Source organism: Poecilia mexicana, unplaced genomic scaffold, assembly GCF_051168715.1.
Source record: "Poecilia mexicana isolate PSO_F unplaced genomic scaffold, ASM5116871v1 scaffold_16, whole genome shotgun sequence".
NCBI lineage: Eukaryota > Metazoa > Chordata > Actinopteri > Cyprinodontiformes > Poeciliidae > Poecilia > Poecilia mexicana.
The window spans coordinates 14,286,080-14,311,556 of NW_028263385.1; the positions used below are offsets into that span (position 1 = coordinate 14,286,080).

At 40.9% G+C, this 25,477-nt stretch overlaps 1 protein-coding gene across 1 annotated transcript; it reads left to right on the plus strand.

Annotated features, from left to right (window-relative positions):
* On the plus strand, nt 1-25,370 carry lmtk3 (lemur tail kinase 3). Its single transcript, XM_014999673.2, has 16 exons — nt 1-382; nt 3,211-3,359; nt 4,720-4,867; nt 7,037-7,110; nt 7,314-7,432; nt 8,651-8,738; nt 9,667-9,815; nt 9,909-9,993; nt 10,667-10,788; nt 11,387-11,536; nt 11,704-17,515; nt 17,590-17,747; nt 19,012-19,145; nt 20,187-20,521; nt 20,606-20,690; nt 23,376-25,370. Exons 1-16 carry the CDS (start codon nt 292-294, stop codon nt 23,504-23,506), a joined length of 7,830 nt encoding a protein of 2,609 aa, XP_014855159.2. The 5' UTR covers nt 1-291; the 3' UTR covers nt 23,507-25,370.
* Nucleotides 25,371-25,477: the final 107 nt, after the last annotated feature.

A 25,477-nucleotide genomic window follows, 5' to 3' on the forward strand; every position in this document is an offset into this window, starting at 1 on the left:
TGAGGCAGAGCGGCGGGGCGAGGATGCACAATGGAGCATCCCCGTGTTTAATTGCGGATTAGAGGAGGAAGAGGAGGAGGAAGAGGAGGAGAGCAGAACAAGGAGAGACGAGGAGACGCTCTTTATTATTTGGAGGGAGGGAGAGAGAGAGAGAGAGACAGAGGAGGGGGGTGAGGAGACGGAGACGGTACAGACCGTGGCGGGGGGGAACGGGAGCGAGGAGGACACCGACACCGACGGTCGGCTCAGCGGCGTCGCTCGGATGCTGTTGTCGACCCGGACGCGGCGACGATGCGGCCACACTGCTGGGTGATGGTAGCGCTGGCGGGGATCATGTCGTACCTCAGCCCGGAGAGAGCCCTCGGAGCACCGCAGAGGGAAGGTGAGCGGCGGAGAATGGATGGATGGATAGATGGATGGATGGATGGGAGGACGGATGAGGGGGTTGGTGGTGGTGAAAACCTGTCAGTGATGAAAGGCAGAGCGCTTACGGGGTGCGGGGTGTAATCAGTCAGATATGGAGGAGGTGCGGGGGGGAAGGCCTCCTCTTATTGAATACTGTAATGTCAGCCGGTTTGACTGAGTCATTTTGCGAGTTATTATCGCAGGAGCGGAGGTGATTGGGTGAGGGGTAGGGTACCATATTTACATGCACTGGTGAAAATATGTGCAGGGTGTTGCGATCCAGGGCCCGCAGATCGATTGCATGAAGAAGAAAAAAAAGAAAAAAAAAAAAAAAGCAAAGCTAAAATCTCCAGTCGGGTCAGTTTTTTCAGTCTAAAACATCCTCCGGTTGAGGAGATTATGTTTAACCTATTAGCCATCGCTGGCGTCCTTATCGTCGCTCTCAGTGCGTCCTTACAGAGAGCTGGCAGGGTGTTGTGTTTGTGTAATGTGTGCAGTCATTGTATGGTGGTGTATTGTTTTGATAAGAGCTGGTGCTGGCACGGAGGCTGGTGGGAAAAGGGCCTGTGTTGGGTCCCTATTTATATGCGGTGTCTGTCTGGACATCTGTCTGGGGAAAGATGGAAAGAATAGCGCTGCTCAGGAGCTGTGCGTCAAGACCGGGGCCACCAGGGTTTTATTTTATTTTTATTTTTTTCTGAGGGACCTCACAGTCAGAAGCTTCTTGTTTGGGAGGCTTTCATGAGCTAGATCTTATTTTAAGTGACTGGAATCCAGTGCACTCATGTTTCTTTTAATAGCAACAGACCGAGCCATGCAGCACCCCACACTCGGATGAAATGATGCTTTTCTATTTCCTGCAAATCCTGACACTTTTCTCCGCTCGCCAGTTTGCAAAAAATAACAATAAAAGTGGCTCATAAAAGAGAGCGGTGGGAGTTTTCCTTGACAGGACGCAATATTTAAGTGGCTAAATTATTTAAAAAATGATTTAAAATTGATGCATGCAGTGTTTACACTATCGTGACCTTGTGGAGGAATGTATTGTTGAATTTTAATGAGGAAGTCAGACATTGAAACCGGGACAATTTGAGGAGGGACAGATGTTATAATTTATGATTTATATGACCTCTGGCGTTGTGTTTATTATCTCTTTACTGTGTTATTGTGTGTTTCTCTCTGCACATAGGTTATGTTCTTCCATAAAACTTATATTTGTGTCTTGAAACAAGTATTTATGCCTGTTGAATTTTTCACATTGAACAACCACAAACTTCAAAGTACTTTACTGGGAATTTTGCATAATTATGAAGTGGAAGGAAAATGATGATTTTCATAGTTTACAGTTTGAAAAATGTTACGTGCATTTAGTAAATGCACTCCCTCCAAAATACTGTGTAGACATTTTTCTCCTTTTGGGTATGTTCACCACCAGGATGGCACATCTAGGGGCTTAAATTCTTCACTCCACCTCAACTGGAATTAGATCTGAACTTTGACTAGGCCATTCTAACACAGGAATGCACTTTGATCTACATCAATCTGTTTTTAGGGTTGAACTAAACGCCCCAATTTCAAGTCTTTCGTAAGTTTTCTTCGCCTTGTATATTCTTATCATATTTTGATATTAAAACAATATGCAATTACAAGTTTGAAAATTTCACATCACTCTGTTAATTTTAACATTCTTTTTGGTTTAAAGTTTATTCCTGACCTGGCTGCTGTGTTTCTTGGTCTTTATTATTATTTTTTTTGTTCTCTATTGTTGTCAAATAAATATCTGAAACCTTCATGAAACTGTTTTATTTAAAGTGAGATTAAATGACAAACAAGTGTACTACAATTGACTAATTAGTTAACTTTTTTTTTTAGGGATATCATACTTTTCCCTTCCACTTCACAGTTATGCACTACTTTGTGTTGGCTTATCATTAAATCCCAATAAAATTTACTGAAGTTTGTGGTTTAAGTGACAAAGCGTGAAAAGGTTAATGAGATAACACCTCATAAAACCAGTGTATTTACAGTAAATAAGATGCATATGTCATTTATTTCCCATTTTTAGTGTGTATTAGCCAGATTCTGGATGTCTAAACTTGTTACTTGTTACTTATTCTTGTCATTTGCTTGGATTTTTGAACACAGAATTGAAATAAAATCAACTAAGAATAGCTGAAAGGTAATTAACCTCGCTGCCCTGCCCGTTTTCTTTTCTGCAGATGGTTCACTTCCCACAATCATCTACGTTGAGGTACAAATATCACATGTCCCAATTCCTCCCTCTTTAACCTGAGTAGTAAACCTTCCTGGTTGAGTACTTAGCTTCCAGTTTCCAACCCTTTCTCCTTTATTTTATTTTACCTAAATGACAACTCCAGCCACCCTCCCCTTGCTTCTTAACCGTGTTTCCTGAGTGGAATGCCATTTCTGATATCTCCTCTTTCCCTCCCATGCTTATTCTCCTCACTGGAATGGTATATCTTTCCACTTTCAAATTTTAATTCCAGTCTCTGTTTCCCTTTTTTTAACCGATTCAGATAATAATTTTTACCGTAAGCTTAATTTGTTTTCTTGCTTCTCCCTCCCGATACCAACTCTCCATTGGGGTTTTCCGCTGTGTCCTAAAACCCGCAGCTAAGATTATGCTCCAATGGCTAAACACAACACTGGTGTGACATAATTTTACACTTTTGTGGTTCAGTGAAATTTCTGTTTCTCTCCCTGGCTGCCCTTACAGATGCACTAATATTTTCTGTGTTAAAGCTTTCCTCCCTTTCTATTTTTCCCATTTCTGTTTCTGTCCAGTTTCTCAGACCAGGGCCGAGTCTCTCTCTCCTCCACCTTACGTCATCATCCTCATCTCCTGCTCGGGGCTCGTCTCTTTCGTTCTGCTCCTCCTCACCTGTCTGTGCTGCAAGAGAGGAGGCGTGGGGTTCAATGTAAGTCTTCAACATGTAAGAGATTCATCCACCTCTCTGCCTTTCGGTGCATGCATCTGACCTTTAATGCATATTGCATTATTGTTATTTTTTTTGGCATGCAAAGCTAGAACTGACAGTGTTTATGTCTTAGACATATTGACATTTTTTGAAAGCAGAAACGTTGTAGCTGCAAAAATATTTGTACCCCTTTAATTTGATTACATTTTGTCACATTATAATCACAAACATGAATGTAGTTTGGCGATTTTATGAGACAGATCATCACTATGTAACGTGTTTGATTCATGGATGCGGGTAAATGTTTCGTCAGAAGTGGAGATTTCAAACGTCCAAGTTGCAAAAATAAACAGGAAGCTCATGTAGAGTTTTAAAATTTCTACTTTAAGTTTCAAACATAGATGCAGCTATAAAATGTTTATTTTCTCTTGTGTTGGTTTGTGTTTTTATTGTAGCCACTGTTGAACATAGTAAATAATTTTTACTGGATCCAAGTTCTGACTCAGAGGTAAACAAACTGCAGGCTGCCATTCTTGTTCCTGCTTCTCTGCAGTCTCAGTTTTATATCTTTAACTGATCAGTTTGCTCAGATGCCACAAAAATAGTAAAATAACCATTTGCATTTCCAAATAGGAAACCAGCTCCAGCTATTTGCTGTTCCAGGATTTTTAGAAAAATTACTGGTAATATAGCTTAAGCAGGAAATTGATTTGTACTCAAATGTCTCCATTATTAGAAAAAAACATGATCCAGAGAACTGAGTCTGGGGAAATTTGGTATTTTGAAATTAAAATATCATGGGACTCTATTTTTAATTGTTTGTGTTTATTAGCACTACTTGACTCTCCTTTTTTTTATTGGTAAATTTGATTAATTTTTATGTGAACATTTCATTCTAGCTACTATTTATAATAGTTCTGCTGGGAAGTGAACCTCCATCCCAGTATTTTGCATTTAGACCAGAAAGTTTAACTTTGGTTCCATTTGACCAAAAGCACCTTTTATCACATAGCACTCTATTAAAATACATTGAAATTTGTGTAACATGACAAAATGTGGCAAAATTCAAGGAGTATAAATACTTTTGCAAGACACTGTTGTGTAAAAACCTGGTTGTATTGTTATGGAAAACGTTCCTATAAGATTGGACATTATTAGTTTATTAATGTGATGGTCATGTTTAGTTTGTTTTTAATGTAAATGCTTATGAACTTTCATTAAATCAACCTCTCTGGGTTACACAAACTGTTTTGGATTTGAGCTTTAATCTGACCTGTTCAGGAGTTTTTAATCAGACTGAGTGATTTTCACCTAACAGTGCTTGACAGTTAATTTTGGTTTGTCGCCATGTTGTAATTTTTTGTGGCTCAACCAGGAGTTTGACAACGCAGATGGAGAGGAGTGCTCCGGCGGCTCCAGTCCCATCCAGGAGGACAGCCTGTCGTCCTGCCCCTCCCTCCCTGAGGTTTACACCCTGCCGGTCAGAGACCGCCCCAACTGCGCCGCCCTGCAGGACGGAGCAGGTAACGCAGCCTTCGGACTCGCTTACTTTCACTTCAACCCTAGAAAACAAAGATGGAGGACGGCCATGCTTAGAGCTGGACAGTAATAACAATGTAAATCATGATAAACACGTGATCAATATCAATAGCTGGATATTCAATTTATAGAGTAGTCATTGAACTCTGAACCAGAACCGCACAGCATTCTGGGAGATGTAGGCAGAGGAAAGACGTCAGTTACTCAACCTCTCATGACCAGCTAAGTTAAGTTGGTGGAATCAACTGACTCACTCACTCTTTGGTTACCTAGCAACTCACTAACTCGCTCTTTGGTTACCTAGCAACAACTTGTTCAGTAACTGACACAGCAGCAGTTTAAGGTTTTCCCACTGTGCCTCATAACTGCTTAAAAAATAACACAGTGGATAAAACAGGAACAGTCACGCCCCTATTTTGTCTGTATTTCAGATGTTTAAAACAAAAATAATAAACAATTATTATTGATATCGGCTGATATGAAACGCTTAAACTGAGATAAGTCTCTCAGCTCGTCCAGCGCTCCCTCACGGTCGGCTGCCTCCTGAGTCACTGAGGTGGATAATTCAAAGGTCTCAAAGCAAGTTTTCACCCAGTAGGTCACCCAGATCACCTCTAAGTGAAGTGGAAATCTGGGAAATTTCTGCATCAGTGGTCAGCTTGAGCTGGACAAGTCAGACATTTGGGCAGAATGCATTTCTTTAGGGCATTGTGTTTGTCTATTAAAAGATACTTTGACCTGGATAAGGAGAAACATATCTCCAGTTGTTAGAACTGTTGCTGCCTGTCAGCAGGACGTCCAGATGTTGTCTGGTTTATGTTAGGATAATTGGTCTCTTTAACTGTAACAAACAAACAGAGACATGTTTGTTTGTCTGCGTCGCCCTGTGATGGACTGCTGACCCGTCCAGGGGAGCCCTGGACAGCTGCTTGTGTGGTGTTATTGATTTTGCAGATAGCTGTGGGCATTTATCATATTGTTTACTATTTATCATGATAAATTTCTTATCATGATAAGATTTCGATTCATTATTGTCACAATAAATACCAACTAATGATGTTTAACCCCTCCCAGAATTATCCGTATTGCTGTTTGTTCAATAAAAGTGCATCAATAAGTATGTATAAATTTGAAAACGTGATTAATGCAGTTACTGTGTGCATTTTAGGGATACAAATTACAGTTTTTTTATATGACCGGTGTCTTACAGAAGTGTATTACAAATGGTGATTTTCTAGAGCAGTATTTGTGTTTGTGTTTGTTGCTTTCACATCCGTACAGTTACCTAAAATTGAAGTAATACATGCTTCCTACCACTTTTATCATTTTTACAATGTTACCACAACATATTGTAATAAAACTGAAAGTCCATAACCCCCACACTCATATGTAGCAATCACTAATACTGAGCAGCATGCAACGACAGTGGAGAGGAAAAACGTCCTTTTAACAGGAAGAATGGAATAATATTCTTACTTCCAATGATTAAGAATTATTCCTATTACCTGTGTTTTATTTATGCATATTTTATGTTTTAAATGTCTAGACCAGGGGTCTGCAAAATGATTCTTTGGACTTTACACAGTGGCTTTTAATAACATGAGTAAAAATAATAAGCCAGCCAAAATATTTAAATATAGATACAACAACTAATGCAGGTTTTAGCAGTTTTTTTTCATGGAAAAATTGCATTGAATTTCCACAACAGAATGTCACTAAAAGTACCAAATACCAAGTATTTTTCTTGTCGTTAGGTTGAAAATTGTGTCTTTTAAATATTTCACATAACAATCAATATCCTGCAGAAGAAAATATTTATCCTATTTTCGCAAAACTTTGCTTTGCTATTCTTTTAATTTTAAAACCCAAAAATGTAAATAAAGTTGTTATATAAGAATGACAACACATTTCCTGCAGTAGATGTCGATCAAAATTATAAGTTGTCTTTTTTTTAAAGGTTATGTAACATTTTTGACTTGTTTTACTGGGTAAAAATGGCTGCAGACTAAATGTTTAATATTTCAATATTTTATTATTTACAGTTCCCACATTGTTGCAGAAAGTTATGTTCTTATATCTTCATTGGTTTTCAGAATTTGTTTTTGTTTATAGCAAAAGAGCAATAAAATCTTTTGTGTTTCTCTTTTCCACAGATCCCAAATCTCAGTGTTTCAAAAGGCATGCTCTAAATTACCTTCAGGAAATAGGAAACGGTTGGTTTGGGAAGGTAAGATCACCGCCTTCGCCTCACATTTCAAAGTTACTCCGTTATTCACGGGTTTTGATCCTTCCTGGCGTTCTCTCTCCTCTCTGATGTTTAATCCCATCCACTGATTAGATCACAAATCATGAGTCCGGCGCCTGCATTTATCGCCGCTCTGCTTCTGCTCCCGGCTCTCTTCCTCATCCTGGTCCTTCTGTCGTTTGCAGGTGATCCTGGCTGAAGTGCTGTGCGACTGCGGCTCGTCTCAGGCTGTGGTGAAGGAGCTGCGTGTGAGCGCCAGCCCCCTGGAGCAGAGGAAGTTCCTGGCTGAATCGGAGCCGTACAGGTGGGAGCAGCTGCACAAGATGACAACATTGTCCAAAGGCTCCAAAGTCAGATTTAAAAAGCATTGCAGAAGCAAAATTTCACTGAAAATAATAATAAAAAATGCCTTTAGTTTAATTTGCCTTGATGCTCCTGTGACTAGTTGCACTTATTATTCAGAGTTTTAAAGTTCACTGGATTGTCGGTTACAATTAATGACAAATTGAAGTGAAGGGTAATATAAATAGTAACCAAAGAACCCAGAAAAACCTCCAGAGAAACTAAAGATGAGCTCCAAGGTCAAGGTTCGTCAGCGTTAGATCGCTCCTTCAGTTGTTGTTTGAGTCAGTGGACTTCATGGGAGACAACAAAGGAGGAAAGCAAAGCATAAATGAATGAGACTGAATTTGCCACAGTGCATATTGACAAGCCACATGGAGAGTGTCCTATAGACAGATGAGACAAAACTGAAGCTTTATGACAAGACACATATGTCCACAAAAACGGAGCAAACCAGTAAAAGGACGCCGTCCCCACTGTGAGACACGGAGGAGACTCAGAGCGTTCAAACCAGCTTAGTCTGCTTTAGTCAAACTCTAATTTGTTTGTTACATGAGGTGTGAATGCGCAATCAAACTCTGATGTGGAACAAAAAATATTCATGATAAAGAATTATTGGTTTTTCTCTACTCTTTAATATATTCACTTTATTTACATAGTGCCAGTTCACAACAAATGTCACCTCAAGGTACTTTACAAAAAAACTCATTTCTATTCATGTGCTGTTAGGAAGCATCAGATCTCTGATGTATGACGGAGTTTTGTTATTCAGGGGTTTACATGTGAGAAGGAGAATCTTAACTTATATTCAGGAGCCAATGAAAGGAAACTAAAATGGAAGAAATATGATACTTATTTTTAACTTTCATCGCAACTCTCACTGCTGTAAATCTATATTTGCTTCAACTTTTCCTTAGAAAAACAGCCGCCATCACTATTAATCAATAAAACCAGCCAGAAAGTTAAATAACCTTCAGAGTTTTATTTTTACTGTGGCTGCATGATAATAAAAGCTTGTTCTTGACAGTAAGAGCTGAGTAATTACAGGGTGATAGATCTGGGTAACATTTTGGCTTTAACCCAGACATTTGGGATTTATCTGTGAACAGCTTTGTCTTTGTTGCCTCTGTCGTCTCTTAAAGAGATTTTTCTTTTGCTTCGTCTGTCGCTCTTCTTGCAGGAGCCTGAAGCATCCCAACATCCTCCAGTGTCTGGGGCAGTGCAGCGAGAGCATCCCCTTCCTCCTGGTTATGGAGTTTTGTCAGCTGGTAAGCTCAAATGTCGTGGAAAAGGGAAAACACTACAGCAGATGTCAAGGAAAGTACATATCCTTATTAGTCACAAATAGAAACTTACAGATTCTATTTGTAATGCATTTTGGTCCAACTTTGGAAGTCTGACTGAGGTTGTTGCATAATAAGCCAGCTTCAAATATTGTCACACTTTTATCCCAATAAAATAAAATGAGTTGCATTGTGACAAAATGTAAAAAAAAAAATTGCAAGGGAAATGAATACTTTATCTATGCTTTTTATGCAAAATAAATAACTTAAATGAAATGCCAGAGAAGTCTTTAAGTTTAAGGTCTACTGGATTTTATTTTTGGCAATTTATAGATCATTTACGTCACTTTTTGCATTTCGTAACCATCTTTTAAAGTCATTACACGAGGAACGCTCTGCTGTGAGAAAACTGTGGATGATCTATATTTTCGGTCGGTTTGTTTTCCCGTTTCTCAGCTGGCACAATCTGTGACTCATTAGTGAAACCTTAGGAGTGACTCTCAGGCCAAACAGAGACACAAGCAGATCAATCCGGATGACAACAGGGAGAAAATCCAAACAAGGCCGAGTCCTCTTAGACGACTTCAGGAGAAAAAAAGCTCTCCTGTTTTCTGCCTCTCACACATATTTTCCATCCTTATTTTATTCTGTTTCTGTTCTTGTAACACAAATGAATACTAAAAAGGTTGCCAGCTCATTACCACATTCCCCAGTTGTTATTCTTTTTTTTTTTGTTTTTGACGCTCTGGGATGGCAGACGTCTAAAAATTGATGTTTTTACTGCAGGATTCACATACACAGTCAGCATTGTTGCAGCTTTTTGCTTTGCGTTAAAACGCATACGAACCTAGAAACAAACCGGAGCTGACTCATCCTCCTGCTAAACGTTCAGCACTAATGTTGTGCAACTTAGGGAGACCTGAAGCGCTACCTTCGGGCCCAGAGGAAGTCAGATGGGATGACTCCCGACCTGCCAACCAGGGACCTGCTGACTCTTCAGAGGATGGCCTTTGAGATCACCTCGGGTTTGTTGCACCTCCACGAAAACAACTACATTCACAGGTCAGTCAGGAGTTTCCTTCCACTTCATTTCATTAAAGCAACAAACAAAAAGGGGGGATTTCTGATCAGTTTTTTGTGTGCTTTTCTCTGTAGCGACTTGGCTTTAAGAAACTGCCTTCTGACCTCTGACCTCACTGTCAGAATAGGCGACTATGGCCTCTCACACAACCATTACAAGGTATGTTAGTCTATGCTTTTCAGAAGTGGACAAATTAAACTAAGATGAAATGATTAATCTGATTAATCATAATGAATTGATTAATAAAATAACACCAACTAATTTAGTAACAGTTAATTAATTAATGGACATACAGACTCAAAAAAGGCCATTTACTAAAAGAGCAACATATTCAGAGCAGTAATTAGGTCACAAATACATTTTGGATTTAAGATAAAAACAAATCCCTTTTCTTTCTTTTTTTGTCAGTAATTGTGTTCTACCCACGCCTCCTCAAATTATATAGTTTTTGCTTCACTCGGCTAAGATTCTGCACCTTTGCTCTCCAATTATTAATCTGTTAATCAAAAAAAATTAAATAAAATAATTAACAGATTATTCCTGCACTTTACTGATGTTGAGTCAAACAGAAAGGGCTGAACTTTTCACATGTTGATCTGATAGTTTCAGATGTTTCCTTTGCTACAAATGATCACTGAATGAATGCACATTTTAGGAAATAAAATGTTTATTTTATTGTTTAAAAAGATAATTAAATTATTTGTTTATTTGCATTTATAAATATTTCTAATGTTGTGTAAAATAAGCTTAATTGGCCAAATAAAAACTGCAGAATAATTAATACAATGATAAATCGTGTAAATAACACATGTTGGTGCATTTGTTTCTGAAGGAGGACTACTACCTGACTCCAGACAAGCTGTGGATCCCTCTGCGCTGGATCGCTCCTGAGCTGCTGGAGGAGTACAGAGGATCTCTGATTGTTACGGATCAAACCAAAACCAGCAACGTGTGGTAAGCAAGTTTTTATTTTTATTATTGCTGAAAAAACCTGAGCTGACAACCCCAGCATGTTGGAGACAATCATCTTATAACAATTCACTGCAGCTCCTTCATATTTATTGGTAACACGGCTAAAGATGTGCAAGAAGCCTTGAAATAATTTAGTTTACTGAGCAGCAGCATATTCTGAAGCAGAAATATTACTGCTGTTAGTTCTCTACTAATGACCTTTAGGGGTCCTTTGCTTTCCTGCTCATGGTTGCAAATTAAACCACAGCTCCTAACTGCATCAGCTTTAAATGTTATAATCGCTGCTTTCAGTATAGATATGTTCAAGTTTGGACATTTAGCCATTTTCTAGAAAATGATTTGAGTTTCCAGACTTTATTTTTGTTGCGTTATACAAAAAACAACTTTGCATTTGTTTATTTTTCATTGCAACCTGAGATTTTGTCCAGTTTTTGAGTTACGAATAGATTCAGATTTATTTGTGTCCCAAATGGGCAATTAATGTTACAGCAAGAATAAAAGCCTAAAAGGCAAAGTATCAAAATTTAAAATAATCACTCTCTCCTCTGACTATTTTCTCATACTTTTTATATTTTTGCAGGTCTTTAGGGGTGGTGATCTGGGAGCTGTTCGAGTTTGGTGCTCAGCCCCACAGACACCTGAGCGATGAAGAGGTGCTGACCTTCGTCATCAGAGAGAGACAGATCACCCTGGCCCAGCCTAGACTTAAACTCTCACATGCGGATTACTGGTTAGTACTTAATTGCTGCTTGAATCTATAAATGTCACAAATCATTCCAATGCATTCATGTCATACCGACAGATTTCATTCACACATTCAGAGTTGTGATATAATGCAGCCAAATTCAGTTTTAAAAAACCAAACTTATGTTTATTTATTTTTCTTTTTTTGCTAAGGTATGAGATCATGCAGTCCTGCTGGCTCCCTCCGTCCCAGCGGCCTTCTGTAGCCGAAATCTTCCTCCTCCTCTCGTCTCTCCTGGCCGCAGAACGAGGATTGTCAAAGAGGAGCATGGGGGAAGAGGAAGAAGAGGATGAGGAGTATGAGGAGGGCAGAAGGAGGAGAGGAGAGAGCGACGAGTCATTTGAAAGACGCTGGGATCTACTTCGTCCACCCGCCTTTCAGAGTGCAGCGAACGAGCGGCACAGAGACAGAGAGTATGGCAGAGACGGCAGAGACAACTCCTACCCTTTGCTGGATCCTGTGGGGAACTGCATCACCCCATCCTCCTCTGAACTGGACGACATCCTCACAGTTACAGAAACCAGCAAAGGCTTGAACTTTGAGTATTTCTGGGAGAAGGCTCACGCCAGACGAGGCTACAAACCTCTCCCTCCCCCTCAACCGATACCAACTGTGAACAATAACCACAGACAGTCTTTAGACACACCCACTGTGGTGCCGGTGATAAGTGCCCGCAGCCCCTCGCTCGCCAGTGAGTACTACATCCGCCTAGAGGAGCACACTCCCCAGGACAAGTCTCCAACGCTTAAAGGCAAATCTCAGTCCTCCTTACGATCTGATTCGATTTGTCCCGGAGATGTGGAGCTTGTGGAAATCCGTAGTGGAATGCTGGGAAAAGAGCGAGTCCCCTATCGCGCTGCAGACAACAGCGGGAAGACGCTGCAAACTATCCGATCGAGCGAGGTGAAAATCCAGGTGCCCAACACAGGAGTGGCCGAGTTCAGAGACACTTCAAGCAGAGTGACAGACTTCTCAGTGGTGGATCTGGGTGATGATGATGATGATGATGATGATGATGTGGAGAAAAAAAAGAGCAGGGAAACAGATAAAAAATCTCCCACAGTGCTCCAGGCTCCAGTCCTCCCTCCCAAACCCCGCTCCATGTCCATGTCCTCGTCCAATCACCTTCACTCCCGCCCTCTCCCTGCGCCTCCGCTTGGATACAGAGGACTGCCTCACTACACCATCGGCGGAAAGATTGAGACGGACCCCCTCCACATGAGCTCCTGCCCGTCCTCCACCTTTGATCACCTCGGCCTCCATCGGTCCCGACAGACTCTGCCCCCATCCCCATCTCTCTCCCCCTCCATCCCACCATCCAGCCATCCCATTTACCCTCAGATGTGTCCTCCACCTCTACCCCCACACTCCAAACCTCAACGCAGCATCCCAAGCTACAACACAGCTGACAGATACTCAAGATACGCAAAGACGCAGATGCAGAGATCCAACAGAGACCCGCTATCCTGTGACATGTCCGACAGAGAGGCGGACAGGAGGCATGCACCATCAAGCCACACCACCAAGGAGGAATCTCATTCCCGTATGAAAGACTTTGACTCCCCCATTCGTAGGGAAAATCCTCTGCGGCCCATTTATCGAAACCCACCCCGCCCTCAGCATGCCGATTCCCAGATTGAGAGGCAGTCCTCGTCTAGTCCTACCTACTCAGATGAGGATGACTCTCCTTTTGCCTCCCCTGAGAGGCACAGCAGTCGGACCACAGTCGCTCACTCCAGCCTGTCAGAAGATGCAGACCCAGCCACCTCTGAGCTCTTCTCCAGGGGAATGAAGAGGACCCAGTCACGGCTGGACACTATTCTGCCTACTATTTGGAGAGAAGACGCTGAACTTCAGGCAGAACGAGTTGCAGCAGCCAAAAAGTCTCCAATGCATCTATTTCTAACCGAGATATCGAGCGTGACGGAGTCGAGTGAGCCCAAGTCCAAGACCTTGTGGGATGGGGAGAAGGAGGAAAAGAATGATGGAGAGCGATGGGGGAACTTTCTGCTGCACAACAAGGGAATGCGCCGTTCCCAATCACTGATCACTGAGATAGGCTCCGCAGGACAGTCATCGGGACAGGAGAAGCAATTCCAAAGGCCAGGAGGGGAGGAGGACAAGGCATCATTCCAAGGCGATCTTTTCCTCACAGAGGTTGACACAGACAGAATGGACACGGACAAGGATGCGGAAAGCGATCCAGTTAAATACCTGTATCCTGCAGGATCTAGGTTGCACCCCTATGTCTGCTCTCCCAACCTTTCATCTAACAAAGACACTGAAGATGGCAGCTCAAAAGGTATACGGAGATCCCGATCTCTCCTGTCCGAGAGGGAGAAGCAAGAATCTGAAATACGTTTTGCTGAGACTGAGCCACGAAAAACAGAAATGACCAGAGAGGAGTTCCTGAAAGAGATCCAATCAGCAGAAACTTTTTTGACTGAAATCATATCCAGGCAAAGCGCTACCACAAATAAAGACGAATCAGATCCATCCGTCTCTCCTACTCCGTTGTCACCTGAATACGAATCCATATGCATTGACCCAAACTCTGCTCAAACCATCACATTCCAGTCAGAAAGCTCCATACGGGCATCCAACAAGGGGAAAGAAGAGATACACACTGAGGCCATCTATGCACAAGTGACCAAACGTGCAAAGAAGAGTGAGATTAAGGTCTCCATAAGACCCGAGATCCCGATTCTCCACATAGGATCAAACAAACCGCTTAAACCGTGCAACCAAGGAAACGATGCTGATCACTGCCAGACTGGAGAGTTTGTGCTCTCAGAAATAATGCCCAAAAATGGTTTATTGCACAGTGAAACTGATGAATGTCAGAAGGAGGAGGAAGACTGCTCAGATGGACCTGCCTTACCTGCCAGAGGGGAACTAATAGACCCTCCAGAGTTATCTCCTTCTGAATCCACTGAGTCCAACACTGTGATACTTCAGGAGAACAAGTCTTTCATTTTAAATCAAACGAAGACTACTGTTGTTGTAGAGAATGGTGAAATGATGAAAGAGCACCTGCAGGTCTGCAGATCTCAGAGAGAAGATCAAGCGGAGGGGAAATGTGGTGGGAATGCAGCTGCTCTGGAGAGAAATGGAGAAAATTTCTTTCAGCACAAGTACAATGATCTGGAAAAGTCTGTCATTCAAAACGAAACTAACTGTGAAGTCACTCCAAACACTCCAGATCATGACCTGTCCTCTGGCATCATCACTCCCACTGACTCTGTCCTGTCACCCATGACCTCCAGTTCGGTGGACGGCCTAACACCCAGTGATTCCTGGACCGGAGCAGGAAGTGGCAGTGGGTGGCGGGTCCTGGGAAGCGAAACCCCACACAGAGACTCTGCCTATTTCTCCGACAACGACTTAGAGGGTGATGTGCTAAACAGGAGGAGCAGCGATGGACCAGGGTCCAGACAAAGTGGAGGCCGAGGGGGCGAGTGGGGAGCACTCACAGGGATAGAGGAGAAAACTGAAGAGGAGGGGGAGGCAGGAGAAAAAAGCCCCTTCCGAAGTATTTCACATGCATCCTGTACCAAAACAGAAAGTGGGAAAGAAAAGACTGTTGAGAATTGTGAAAATGACTCCTACTACTTACATTGTGAAAAAGATATACTAAACAAAGGGCTAGAGGCTGTCCACAGAGACGATTCAGGCATTTTTCACAATCACAGCGAGAGCAAAAAATCCACATTGCTGCATGATGATCCTCAAGTCAAGGACTGTGTTGACTTAATTGATAAGCTGTTTTCAAAGTTAGATGAAGAACCTCTGAAGAACCTTTCACACAGTGGTGGGTATGTGATAGACAGCCACTACACAGATGGCATAATTTCCAAGATAACGGATTATAAATGCACAGAGTCTGAAAAGAGCAACTTGAATCTGCACTCTAAGAGTCCCAGTGGGACAAAGAGCTTGATCAACTCCGTCAACTCCGTGTCTGGAATTGTTGAACCAGATAGGACAGAGAGGGACCTCACTACTCAAAGGTCTTTGAAATCTGGGAATGCAACAATGGAATATGAGTCCAGATTGTCCAAAATGAGTGAATTTCAAAACAATGATAACTTGCACAGAGAGGATAAAGTTAGTCTGACTAGTCTGTGTACCGAGCAAGGTGCTGAAGAAATGGTTTGTCTGGACCACAATGAGCTGGGAGACCTTCACTGCTCAGACCACAGAGCAGATGTGGAGGTCAGAATGGAGTTGGACACACATCAAGCCTCTGCAGAGTTTTGCGAGGGTCCAGACGTGATGGCTGAGGACTGGTGGAGTGCCGTGGAAGAGGATGAAGAAGCATCACCCTCTGGAGTTGTTACTGGGGAACTTGACTGTCACCGTTTGACGGAATCAGGGGAACAAAATAATCAGTGGGCTTCTCCGGAGAAAAAGCACCAAGAAGTAGAGCTAATATCTGAATTTTTTGCAGGGTTTAGCAATAGGAACTGGGGGATTCAGGATAAGTATTGGGAATCTAAAGAAAACGATGAACGTGCAGGAAGGGAGCCTCACCCTTCTTCAACAGAGTTCAAAAATGAAACTGGGACCAATGAAACACAAGAACCGAGCTGCAATATCTCTGCATGTGAAAAAGTAAGAGACTCTGAAAGACCAGTTACCCAGCAGCCTGCAGCAGATGTCCAACAAGAGGAAAATATCGAGAATCTGGAGGAAATCGATGATTTTAAGAGCGACACAATAAATAAAATCTGTGATGTGGAAGTAGAGAATGTGGAAACTCCAGAAGAAGAGAGGTTTGTAGAGAGGCAGATTCAGGACAGAGGTTGTTTGACAGACATGGAGGAGAATCAAAACTTCAACAGACTGACACAGAATCAACTCTACAGAGAGGGACAAGCATCAACAGAACATGTTGATTATGAGAACCACTTCAGCCATTCTTTCCAGAATGACATCTCAAGTATATCCATCAGCATCACTGAATCTCCTCAAGGTAACTCCGCCGACCTAGAAAACGATGAATCAAGCTTCAGACAAGAAGCCAAGCACAGCCCATGGCTTGCTACACAGTCTTTAGAGGAAAGTCTCCAAAAAGTTAATGAGGATTACAGAGACGCTGCCCTTCAGTCCGGAGCGGAGGAGCTTAATCAGTCATATCAAGAGGTAGACAATTTCAGCTCTGTTGATTTCCCTAGTCCTCCGCCAAGCATAGACCTCGATGTGCAAGATGATAAACTGGAGAGTTTAGACGACTCTTTTCCTAGTCCACCACCGTCTGTTATAGAGGCAGAGGAATTTATTACTGCCATAAATCCGGAAGACTCCGGTGCTGGTCCAGAGACAGAGTCGTATATTTCCCCAGTGAACAGCACAGCTGTCGAGGAGCCATCACTGCAAGAGCTACCACCAGCTACAACTCAGAATAAAGGCATCTCCGCCAACCTGAACTCCCCGTCTGTACACATAACGCTGACCGATGACAACAACTTTACTTCAGATATTGAAGATGTTTGTCATAGCTTTACCCAGAAAACCTCACATGCAGGTTCTTCTATGCAGCAAGATCTCTTGAAAAACATCCCAGCGTTGCTGATATCCGAGTGGAAAGACCTGGACGAGGAGCCGCTGGAGGACTTTGAAAAACTCGAACAGCTCTGTTGCATCTCTGGCGATGAGGAGGAGACACTGGGGGAACTTTTCTTGGGGAATCTGGAGCTTCTGGGGTCTTTGAAGAAAACAGCTGATCAGAAGGGCAGTGACACAGAAGAAGATGATGACTTCTCAACTCCTGAGGCTGACAGAGGGGATTTAAAGGCAGAAGATGTCTCTGATAGCTGCAGTAAGTTGGTTGAATCTGAGCGAACAATCCTGTCACAACCAGTGGAGAAGATCGATGAGCAGAGGTCACCGGGTCAAACACCCGATGTCAAGGATCAGGGATCTTTATCCAAGATGACAACCAGAAATGGCCTCATGATGCAGGTGAGAGTGTGGTCTAACTTCTTGCATGGTTTCTGTTCACTCAGCTCCCTTACTGGGTTACTCTGACGTTGCAGGTGTGTGAGGAGAGACTGCAGTTCTCCCTCAGCGAAAATGTGAAAACGAACATGCTTTGGGGGTCGGCTGTGAAGGAGACTGTGACACTTCGGCCGTGGGGGGAACAAGTCAAGGAAAGTTGCAGCGGGTCCGTGGAAGACCAGAGAGAGGATAAAAGGTATGAAGGCAGCTGGAAACATGTACAGAGGCACGGAGGATTGGAGGAAATCAGATTGTATCGCTCGACTCCCTTTGACTAATTTCACTTTTTGTGGTGTCGTGTTTTTACATCATCACAAACTTCAGTTTATTTTATATGCTAGATCAAATCAAAGTCATGATTAATTAAATACACAAATTTACTTACATTGTTGCAACTTAACATTGTTGTATTTGCATCCAACCCCTTTAACTCTAATACTCCTAAAGAAGATTTACTGCCTTTGGAAACAAGTTTCCACCTTTTTGTACTCAACATAAAGCTTTTCTTTTAGGGCCTCTGAGGTTTGTAACTCTGGAGCAGCTGCAGAGAGTCACAGTACTTTTTGTGGTTAGCTGGAAAGATCCAATCTAAATTCAAATTAATTTCACAGATGCTCTCAGTCTGAACTGTGGCTAATTTACGACGAGAAATGGCAAATCCAGTTTCTGGATTTGCAATGATGAAAGAGACAAACCCCAAAGTATTTGCGGATCGATAAAAACGCATGCCACACTTTTCAGATTTTTATTTACCAAAAAAAAAAAAAAAAAAGAAAGAAAACCACGTACCAATTTCCTTCAAGTTTACATTCATGCTCTGGTCAGTGTTGCTCTGTCAAGTGAAATCACCTCTAAATACATTGAAGTTTGTGTTTTTTAGCAGTGACACCATGTGGTGAAGTTAAAATGATGTAATTATTCTTGCAACGCTTTGTACACCGATGATAAGATGATTGCTTTTGTAGAATATTTCTGTGATTTTAAAATAGAAGTATTTTTGTTGTCTGAGCTATTATATAAGACTGAGAGCACTACAGATGCCACTGATGCGAGCTCCGTGATAATCTTGAAAATTATCTGCTCGTTTCAAGTGCTGCTCTTCCTTCCTTCTGCAGTCAGCATGCTGCCATTTTTCCCGCTCTGTGTCTCTGTGGGAAGCAACGACCTCTCAGCAGCAATCCACAAGCTGTAAATTACAGCTTTTGATTAAGATTTGAATCATGCAATGAGGAGCTGAAACTTGGTTCTTTAGCTGAACTGTAAAAAGGAAATACAAATAAAAAAATTTCTTTTAATAAGGACTTTCTTGCATGTTGGCTTAGTGCAATTTATTACAAATTAATGTATCGAAACTTTGATAAATAAAGCTAAAACTGCTATGTGCTTGAAACAAAAATGTCTTGGTAAACAAATGGTGTCATACTATATTTAGGGTGTAATATATATTTTTTTCTTCACAGCCAAGAGGAGCAGGAGGCTTCCCTTAACCAAGAGCCTCTGACTGAGTCTGATAAAACTGAACCTGAGCCGCTCACTGTGATTGAACAATCTGAGATCACTGCATCTCAACCTGCTGCAAACCAGGCAATGAAAGGTATCGTCACGCTGCGACACCAAAAGATACTTTTCCCTTTAGTCCTTTTCCTCTGCTGACATGGTTTCAGTTTGCTTTTAGTTTTTCCCTCTTATAAAATTTCCTCTTCATTTAACCAGATTATAACCTGGACATTGTGTCTGCTATGTTAAAGTTAAATGTTACGTGAAGTAAATTTACCCTATTCTTGGGAAGTCAGATTATGTCACAGACGAGTTAAGTTTAGATTTAGTGCACGTGTTCATTTAGTTTTTCTATTTTGTTACCTCTGATTGAGCTTCATTATTCTGCTGTAGGCAACAAACACGACAAAAAAACTAATCGGAAACAAATAAACTCTTTAGTCAAGCTGCACAAGAGAGCAACAATCTGATAATGAGTAAAGAAAGCCGAGGGCGACGTAGTGAAGGATGAAGGTGTGACAGACATTTTGATACTTCTGGATGTTTTGGTCATTTTGTAGAGCAGATTGTTGCTCAGATACATTTTGGTTTGATCTCGAGTCAAAAGTCGAATTGTCCAAAGAGAATTCAGAACCAAAGTTGATGGAAATACGGTGTAATCTTAAATCTTCAGGAGAATAATACACAATTAGGCGAAACTTATATGTGAGATTTTACATTTGACACAGTAATTAATCTCCATTATTTCTCATCTGCTTGACCACTGATTGCGTTGGGTAAAATAAAGGTTGAGAGTGACAATAAAACATCAATTCAGAATAAATAAACTGTTGTGCAACGATATATTTATAAAGTGAATCTGACCAGGCAGTACATTATCAGTCCATTTGACCTGTTTATAACCTGCAGTAAGTCTGTTGCATTATACTTCTTATATTAATAAAGCTGTGACGAAGTTACTGTTGAATCATTTTTTTTTATAAAAACAATATTTTACAGTTAAAAAGCAGTTTTTTCTCAAAATATTTTTTCTTAATAAATTTGCTCCTTGGAAAATATGTTACCAGTTTCCTGCAAAACTTGCATATCCATTTGACTCAGTTTATTATCTAAACTCTGTTCCCTTCTTGTTTTAAAGCCAAACTCGCTCGCCTGTCTCTCGCCCTCCCTCCTCTCACTCTGAATCTCCCTCTCACCCCGAGCGGGAAAGGCGGATTCGGGGACGGTTCGATCGGAAATCGCATCGGAAGACGAAGGGGCCTGTCATCAGGAATCGACCCTGAAGACGACGAGGAGGATGAGCAGGAGGACGAGAGCTCTCGCAGGGTGATTGTTGTCACGGAGACGGACGTGGACAAACGGATCGGGCTGAGGAGTCTGTTAAAATCACCCAAGGAGCCTTTGGACAGAGAGCGGGACAGAGGGAGAAACGTGTCCTTCTTCGATGACGTTACAATCTATCTGTTTGATCAGGTTCTTCCTGTTTGTTTTACAGTCAACATCTGGAATGACGAGTTTGAATTAAAAGTGATTTAAGTTTCTGTTCCTTTGCTACAGGAAACTCCGACCAATGAGTTGAGCAACTCAGCTCCTACAAGTCCAGGTTCAGTCTCTGTGAAAAGCAGCAAGCTGGACTTTCATGGTGAGCAATCAGGCTTCTGATTGGCTGCTGAGACAGGAAACAGCATGGACCCCGTCAAAATAAAACATCAGAAAAGATCCAGAGCCAATCAATCAGGTTTATTTGTAAAATAAGGCAGTTCAAAATCATTTACACCATAAAAATACAAAGTCATAGTAGATAAAACACAGTCAACAATTGAGAAAACCAGTAAACAATACATTTAGCCAAGTTCCATCATCACACATCATGTCAGTGTTTCATTTATTATGATTGAAAATCAACTTTAAACAGGTTTTAGTCTAGATTCAACCCTTTATGTCCTAAATTTAAGATCTCCACCCGTTTATTTTTGCTTAAATATCCAGACGGATATTTAAGCAAAAATATCTGGAACTTACTGAAAGTTCCAGAACAACTGGAACTTTCAATATCTAGCAAGTTATTTTCGCAATTTACAGTCTATTAAAAGAGCACCCCTCAGATTAATTTCACTTCCTGCTACGGCGGGGGTGAAATTACACGTAATAACCCAATATTGGCTGGAAAGCGCAATGTCTTTCAGAAACCATTGGGATTTTTCAGGTAACGCGAAGTGTGGCAGAATTACGGTACTGAAATTTAATCTGGATCGACGGCTCTACGTTTAGGACTTCTGGGGTTGAACTCAGTGTTTCAGCTGTTTAGCAGCTTTCTGGAAGTTTGTCCCAGATTTGTGGTGCATAGAAGCTGAATGCTGCTTCTTCATGTTTGGTTCTGGTTCTGGGGAAATGGTCAATGTCACCCTGTAGGTCAGCCTGTACTGACAGTCCAACAGCTGATTCACAGATCGGTGTCTCACTTCAATAAAGTTTCACCTTGAGGTGGTTACCATAGTAATAAAATCTGACATCTAACTCATCTCCTCGCACTTTAAACAGAACAGCTTCATTTCCCTCCATCTTTTATTCCAGTGTGCAGCCAGAATTAATCTCCCATAATCAACCGTCTCCCTCGACGCTGTGGCATGTGGAGCTGAGCCGGGACATTAATCCTGCGCTCAACAATGCACGTCCTAAGCCGTGTTTCCCCCTCCAACACATTTTCTGGTTTAAACTGCGCTCTCCATCTCGTAAACTCATTACCTCATTTCACAGCAAAATGAAAGTCAGAGCTCAGAGTTTCTTTTACCCTCAAAGATGCTCCAAAATTAGACTCTCAGATCATCTCTCAGAGCTTTTTGGAGTGGAGATTTTAAAACTTGGAGAGAGAGAGAAGAGTCCATGTTTCCTTTGAGTTATTTTTAAAGTGTCTTTTTTAGTGTCAAGCCTCTTAACAGACACAGATTCATATGATTTATTCTTGCACAAATACATTGTTGCATAACTGATGCCACTGAACATGCAGTTCAAGTCAGAAGTTTACACACATTGTCAAAGTCATCTTTTGCTTTTCTTCTTTCATGGAGAAAAGAGTAAGTAACATTTAAAACAACAAGAACTAGAGCAAAGGTAAAATTTTTTGTTAAACATATAGACTCAAATACACACTCACTCTAAAGTGAAGTTCAAACCATTACTTTTATCGATCATAATAGGAAAGGACCAGCTGTAACATCTCTGCCTGGCTTTCTGTGCAGCCAGACAGAGTTCAGAGGAGTGGCAAAAGCAAATGAGGTGGATTAGCAGAGCTTACCAATAACAAATGACGTGATCCAGGACATGTTTCTGTGAAATATCGTCTCTGCTGCCCAGATGTTGAGCAGTTCGCATGAGACTGTCATACAGCAACAGTCTTCAGTCAGAGACTCTTTTAGATTTGATGCGAGACTGACTGCTACCACGAGTTCTTCCTGCCTGACTTGATGCAACTTCACCATCCACAACATTTAAAGACACTTAGATGTTATGAGTTATGAAAACCATAAAAAGACAAATAGTCATTAAAACTTTATGGATGTCAAAGTTAAAAATACTGAACTTGTTGCAACAATTAAAACTAAAATGCTTCCTATCCAAAAACTTTGTGTGCTTGATGTTGTTTGTGACCAAGCTGTCATGTGTGGAAATATCAATAAGTGCTTTTTGAAGATTGGAAGGGAAGAAAGGATTATTAAACAGAAATTTGTGAGGTCAAACTTTGTAAATATTAACCCTTCCATGTATAGTGGTCACTACAGTGGACAGCTATCTAAAAGCCATTTTCTTGTGCTTCTTGTCTATTTTTATGTTATAAATGCATACAAACCACTGAAGTGGACACTAAAGCATCATAAAATACACTATCAACTACTATCATTTGCATTTGCACTTTTTGCAATTTTTGTTAAATCAAATATGGCCGACAGACATAAAAGCCATGCTGTAGACGACTCTTGCAGGTAAAAAAATATTGTGACATCAGATAATCCCTAAAGAACAATACTGCTGATGTATTTTTCAAATAACAACTTTATATTTGGAGAAAAATTACAATTGATCACCTAATTTTTTTTAAACAACTTTTTTTCCCTACCTTTTTTATGCCTTAAGAAAATCAAAAAACATGTGGACAAAAAATTCTGACACAAAGGATCATAATTCATGCATGAAAGGATTAAAAATTAAAGTTATAAAATCATGTGGTGGAGATATGACTTACTAAGAAATTTAACCAGATATTAGTAGGGGTGTTTGTTTATGTTTAAGCCTTCATGTCTAACTGTCGTTTGTTTTTTCTCTCCCTCAGGGCCAAACAAAAGCAAAGAATCGAAAAGAAAAGATGATCTATCGATCAAACCGCGGTCGCCTGTCGGAAGCGGCCCAGTGACGTCATCGCGCTTCACCGTCAGCCCCGCCGACGACCCCCACCTGGTGTGAGGCGAAAAACGGAAACCTTTGAATCCGAACCCTCTCAGAGCGAGCAGTGAATTCACCCAACAACCAGCCATTTACCCAGAAGATATTTTTTTACTGATTTGGGAACTGAAAGAAACAAGACTCTGATTTTACCAGCTGGACACATTCCAGGTTTTGCCAGTGACTGGATTTTGTATGAAAGGGGGGTTTGCTGAGCTCCTGCCTGTCACTGTTTACAGAGTTTATCCGTAGCCTTTGGCTGCAAACGTCTTTGGAAAAGACTGCTTATGTTGGGAGAAAAAGGAAACAAAAAAAAAACAAAAAGAACCTGGAGCTTTGAAAAATGTGAAACAAATCTGACAGCTATGCAGTGGGAATCGTGCTGTGTACCAGCTTACTTTCTCTTTTTCTGCTTTATTCTGTTGTACAGTTCCCCGACTGAGAGGGGAGAGGGTTGCACTTTCTTTAGTCGTCCATCTGTCCATGTAAATGCTTGGATTCCAGACCAGTCCTAATTTAAGAGGTTTTTCTTCCTGCAGCAGCTGATCCAGCAGTTTGAAACGGACTCCTGTATTTAGGAAATATTCCTCAGCATTTGTACAAATACCATAACGCGAGTGTATACAATATTGTTTTAGGGCTTTTACTTTTAGATGTAAACTTTGGACTGCACGAAAAATGAAACAAACTACTTTTTATTTATTTATTTATTTATTTATTTATTTGTCTGACTTAGTTAACCTTGATAAACTGTTAATTATTTTGAGATGGAATGCATCCAAGTTTTACCTTCTCTAAGAACTTCATAACAAATAAATAAAAAATATTTTCCCAAACGTCTTAATTGCTAAGAAGAAATAAAAAATAAGTATTTTGTATAATTTTACTTGTTAATATATGCCAATCTGTACTGTATGGATCTAAGTCCTGTATCGTTTTTAATTTTTATTTTACTTTTTAGTTTTTTTGCCAAGTCAGAAAATTTTAGCAGTCTTGTCATTCCTTTTTTTTTGTATAGTTTAATGGCAATTAATGTAGGTTATAGCTCCACAAATCGAAGCTTCTCATAAGTAATTAGCTCCATTTGATTGTGTATCTGTTAATTTATCCCATTTTCTACTAACAGCAGTCGATCACGCAGCAGAGGTCCTGCTAGTCTGTTTGTTCGATCTGTTTAAATGTTGGTTTAAACTTGTGTTGTTTAAAAAGGCTTTTCAGAGGGGATGGTGTATAAATAAGGGGGGAAATAAAGGTTGAAAAAAAGTGTGAATGTTTTATTTGAACATCCCCCACCCCCTTTCTTAGAGACAGGGAGTCTCTAAGAATCCTCCCCCCCCCCCCGCGACACACGTCGTTCAACCAGGCAGCTATTTGTAATCCATAGGGGGGCCCAGGAGAAAAGTTTGGAAACCACTGCAGTAGGAATTACAATGGGGCATGTTGAAGTTGTGGGAAAATTACCTGTCCAATAGAGGGATGTGCTTCATTTTTATCATTTTTCTTTAAACATAATGCCTGTCATCTATGTAGAATGCAAGAAATTAAATGAGAGGTTCAGAAGGCATCAATGACACAATACTGACAGTAGTGAGGGCTCACCTGCATACTTATTTGGATTTGCTTAAAAAACAACATATGACAAAAAAAAAAAAAAAAAAAGACCTGGTACAATGTTGAAAACACCATCGCCATGGCAACAAGTAAACTTTTTACAGCTTCTTCTTGTTTTTCTTTACTTTTTATTTGCTTAATTCAACAATCCATTCACATAATGATGGTGACATTGATAATTTACCAAAAGAATGTATATGGATGACTACACTTTTGCACTTCAGGCTCATCAAGCCACAGTTCTCATAATTTGTGACATTAATAAAGAAGGCAGTCACGGGATGACACCTATATCACATCTACAAACAAAAACATGCTGATGTTCCTCTGGAACAGCTCATCTGAGTTTGTGTGCCCAAATGACTCGATTTCCCACAAAGC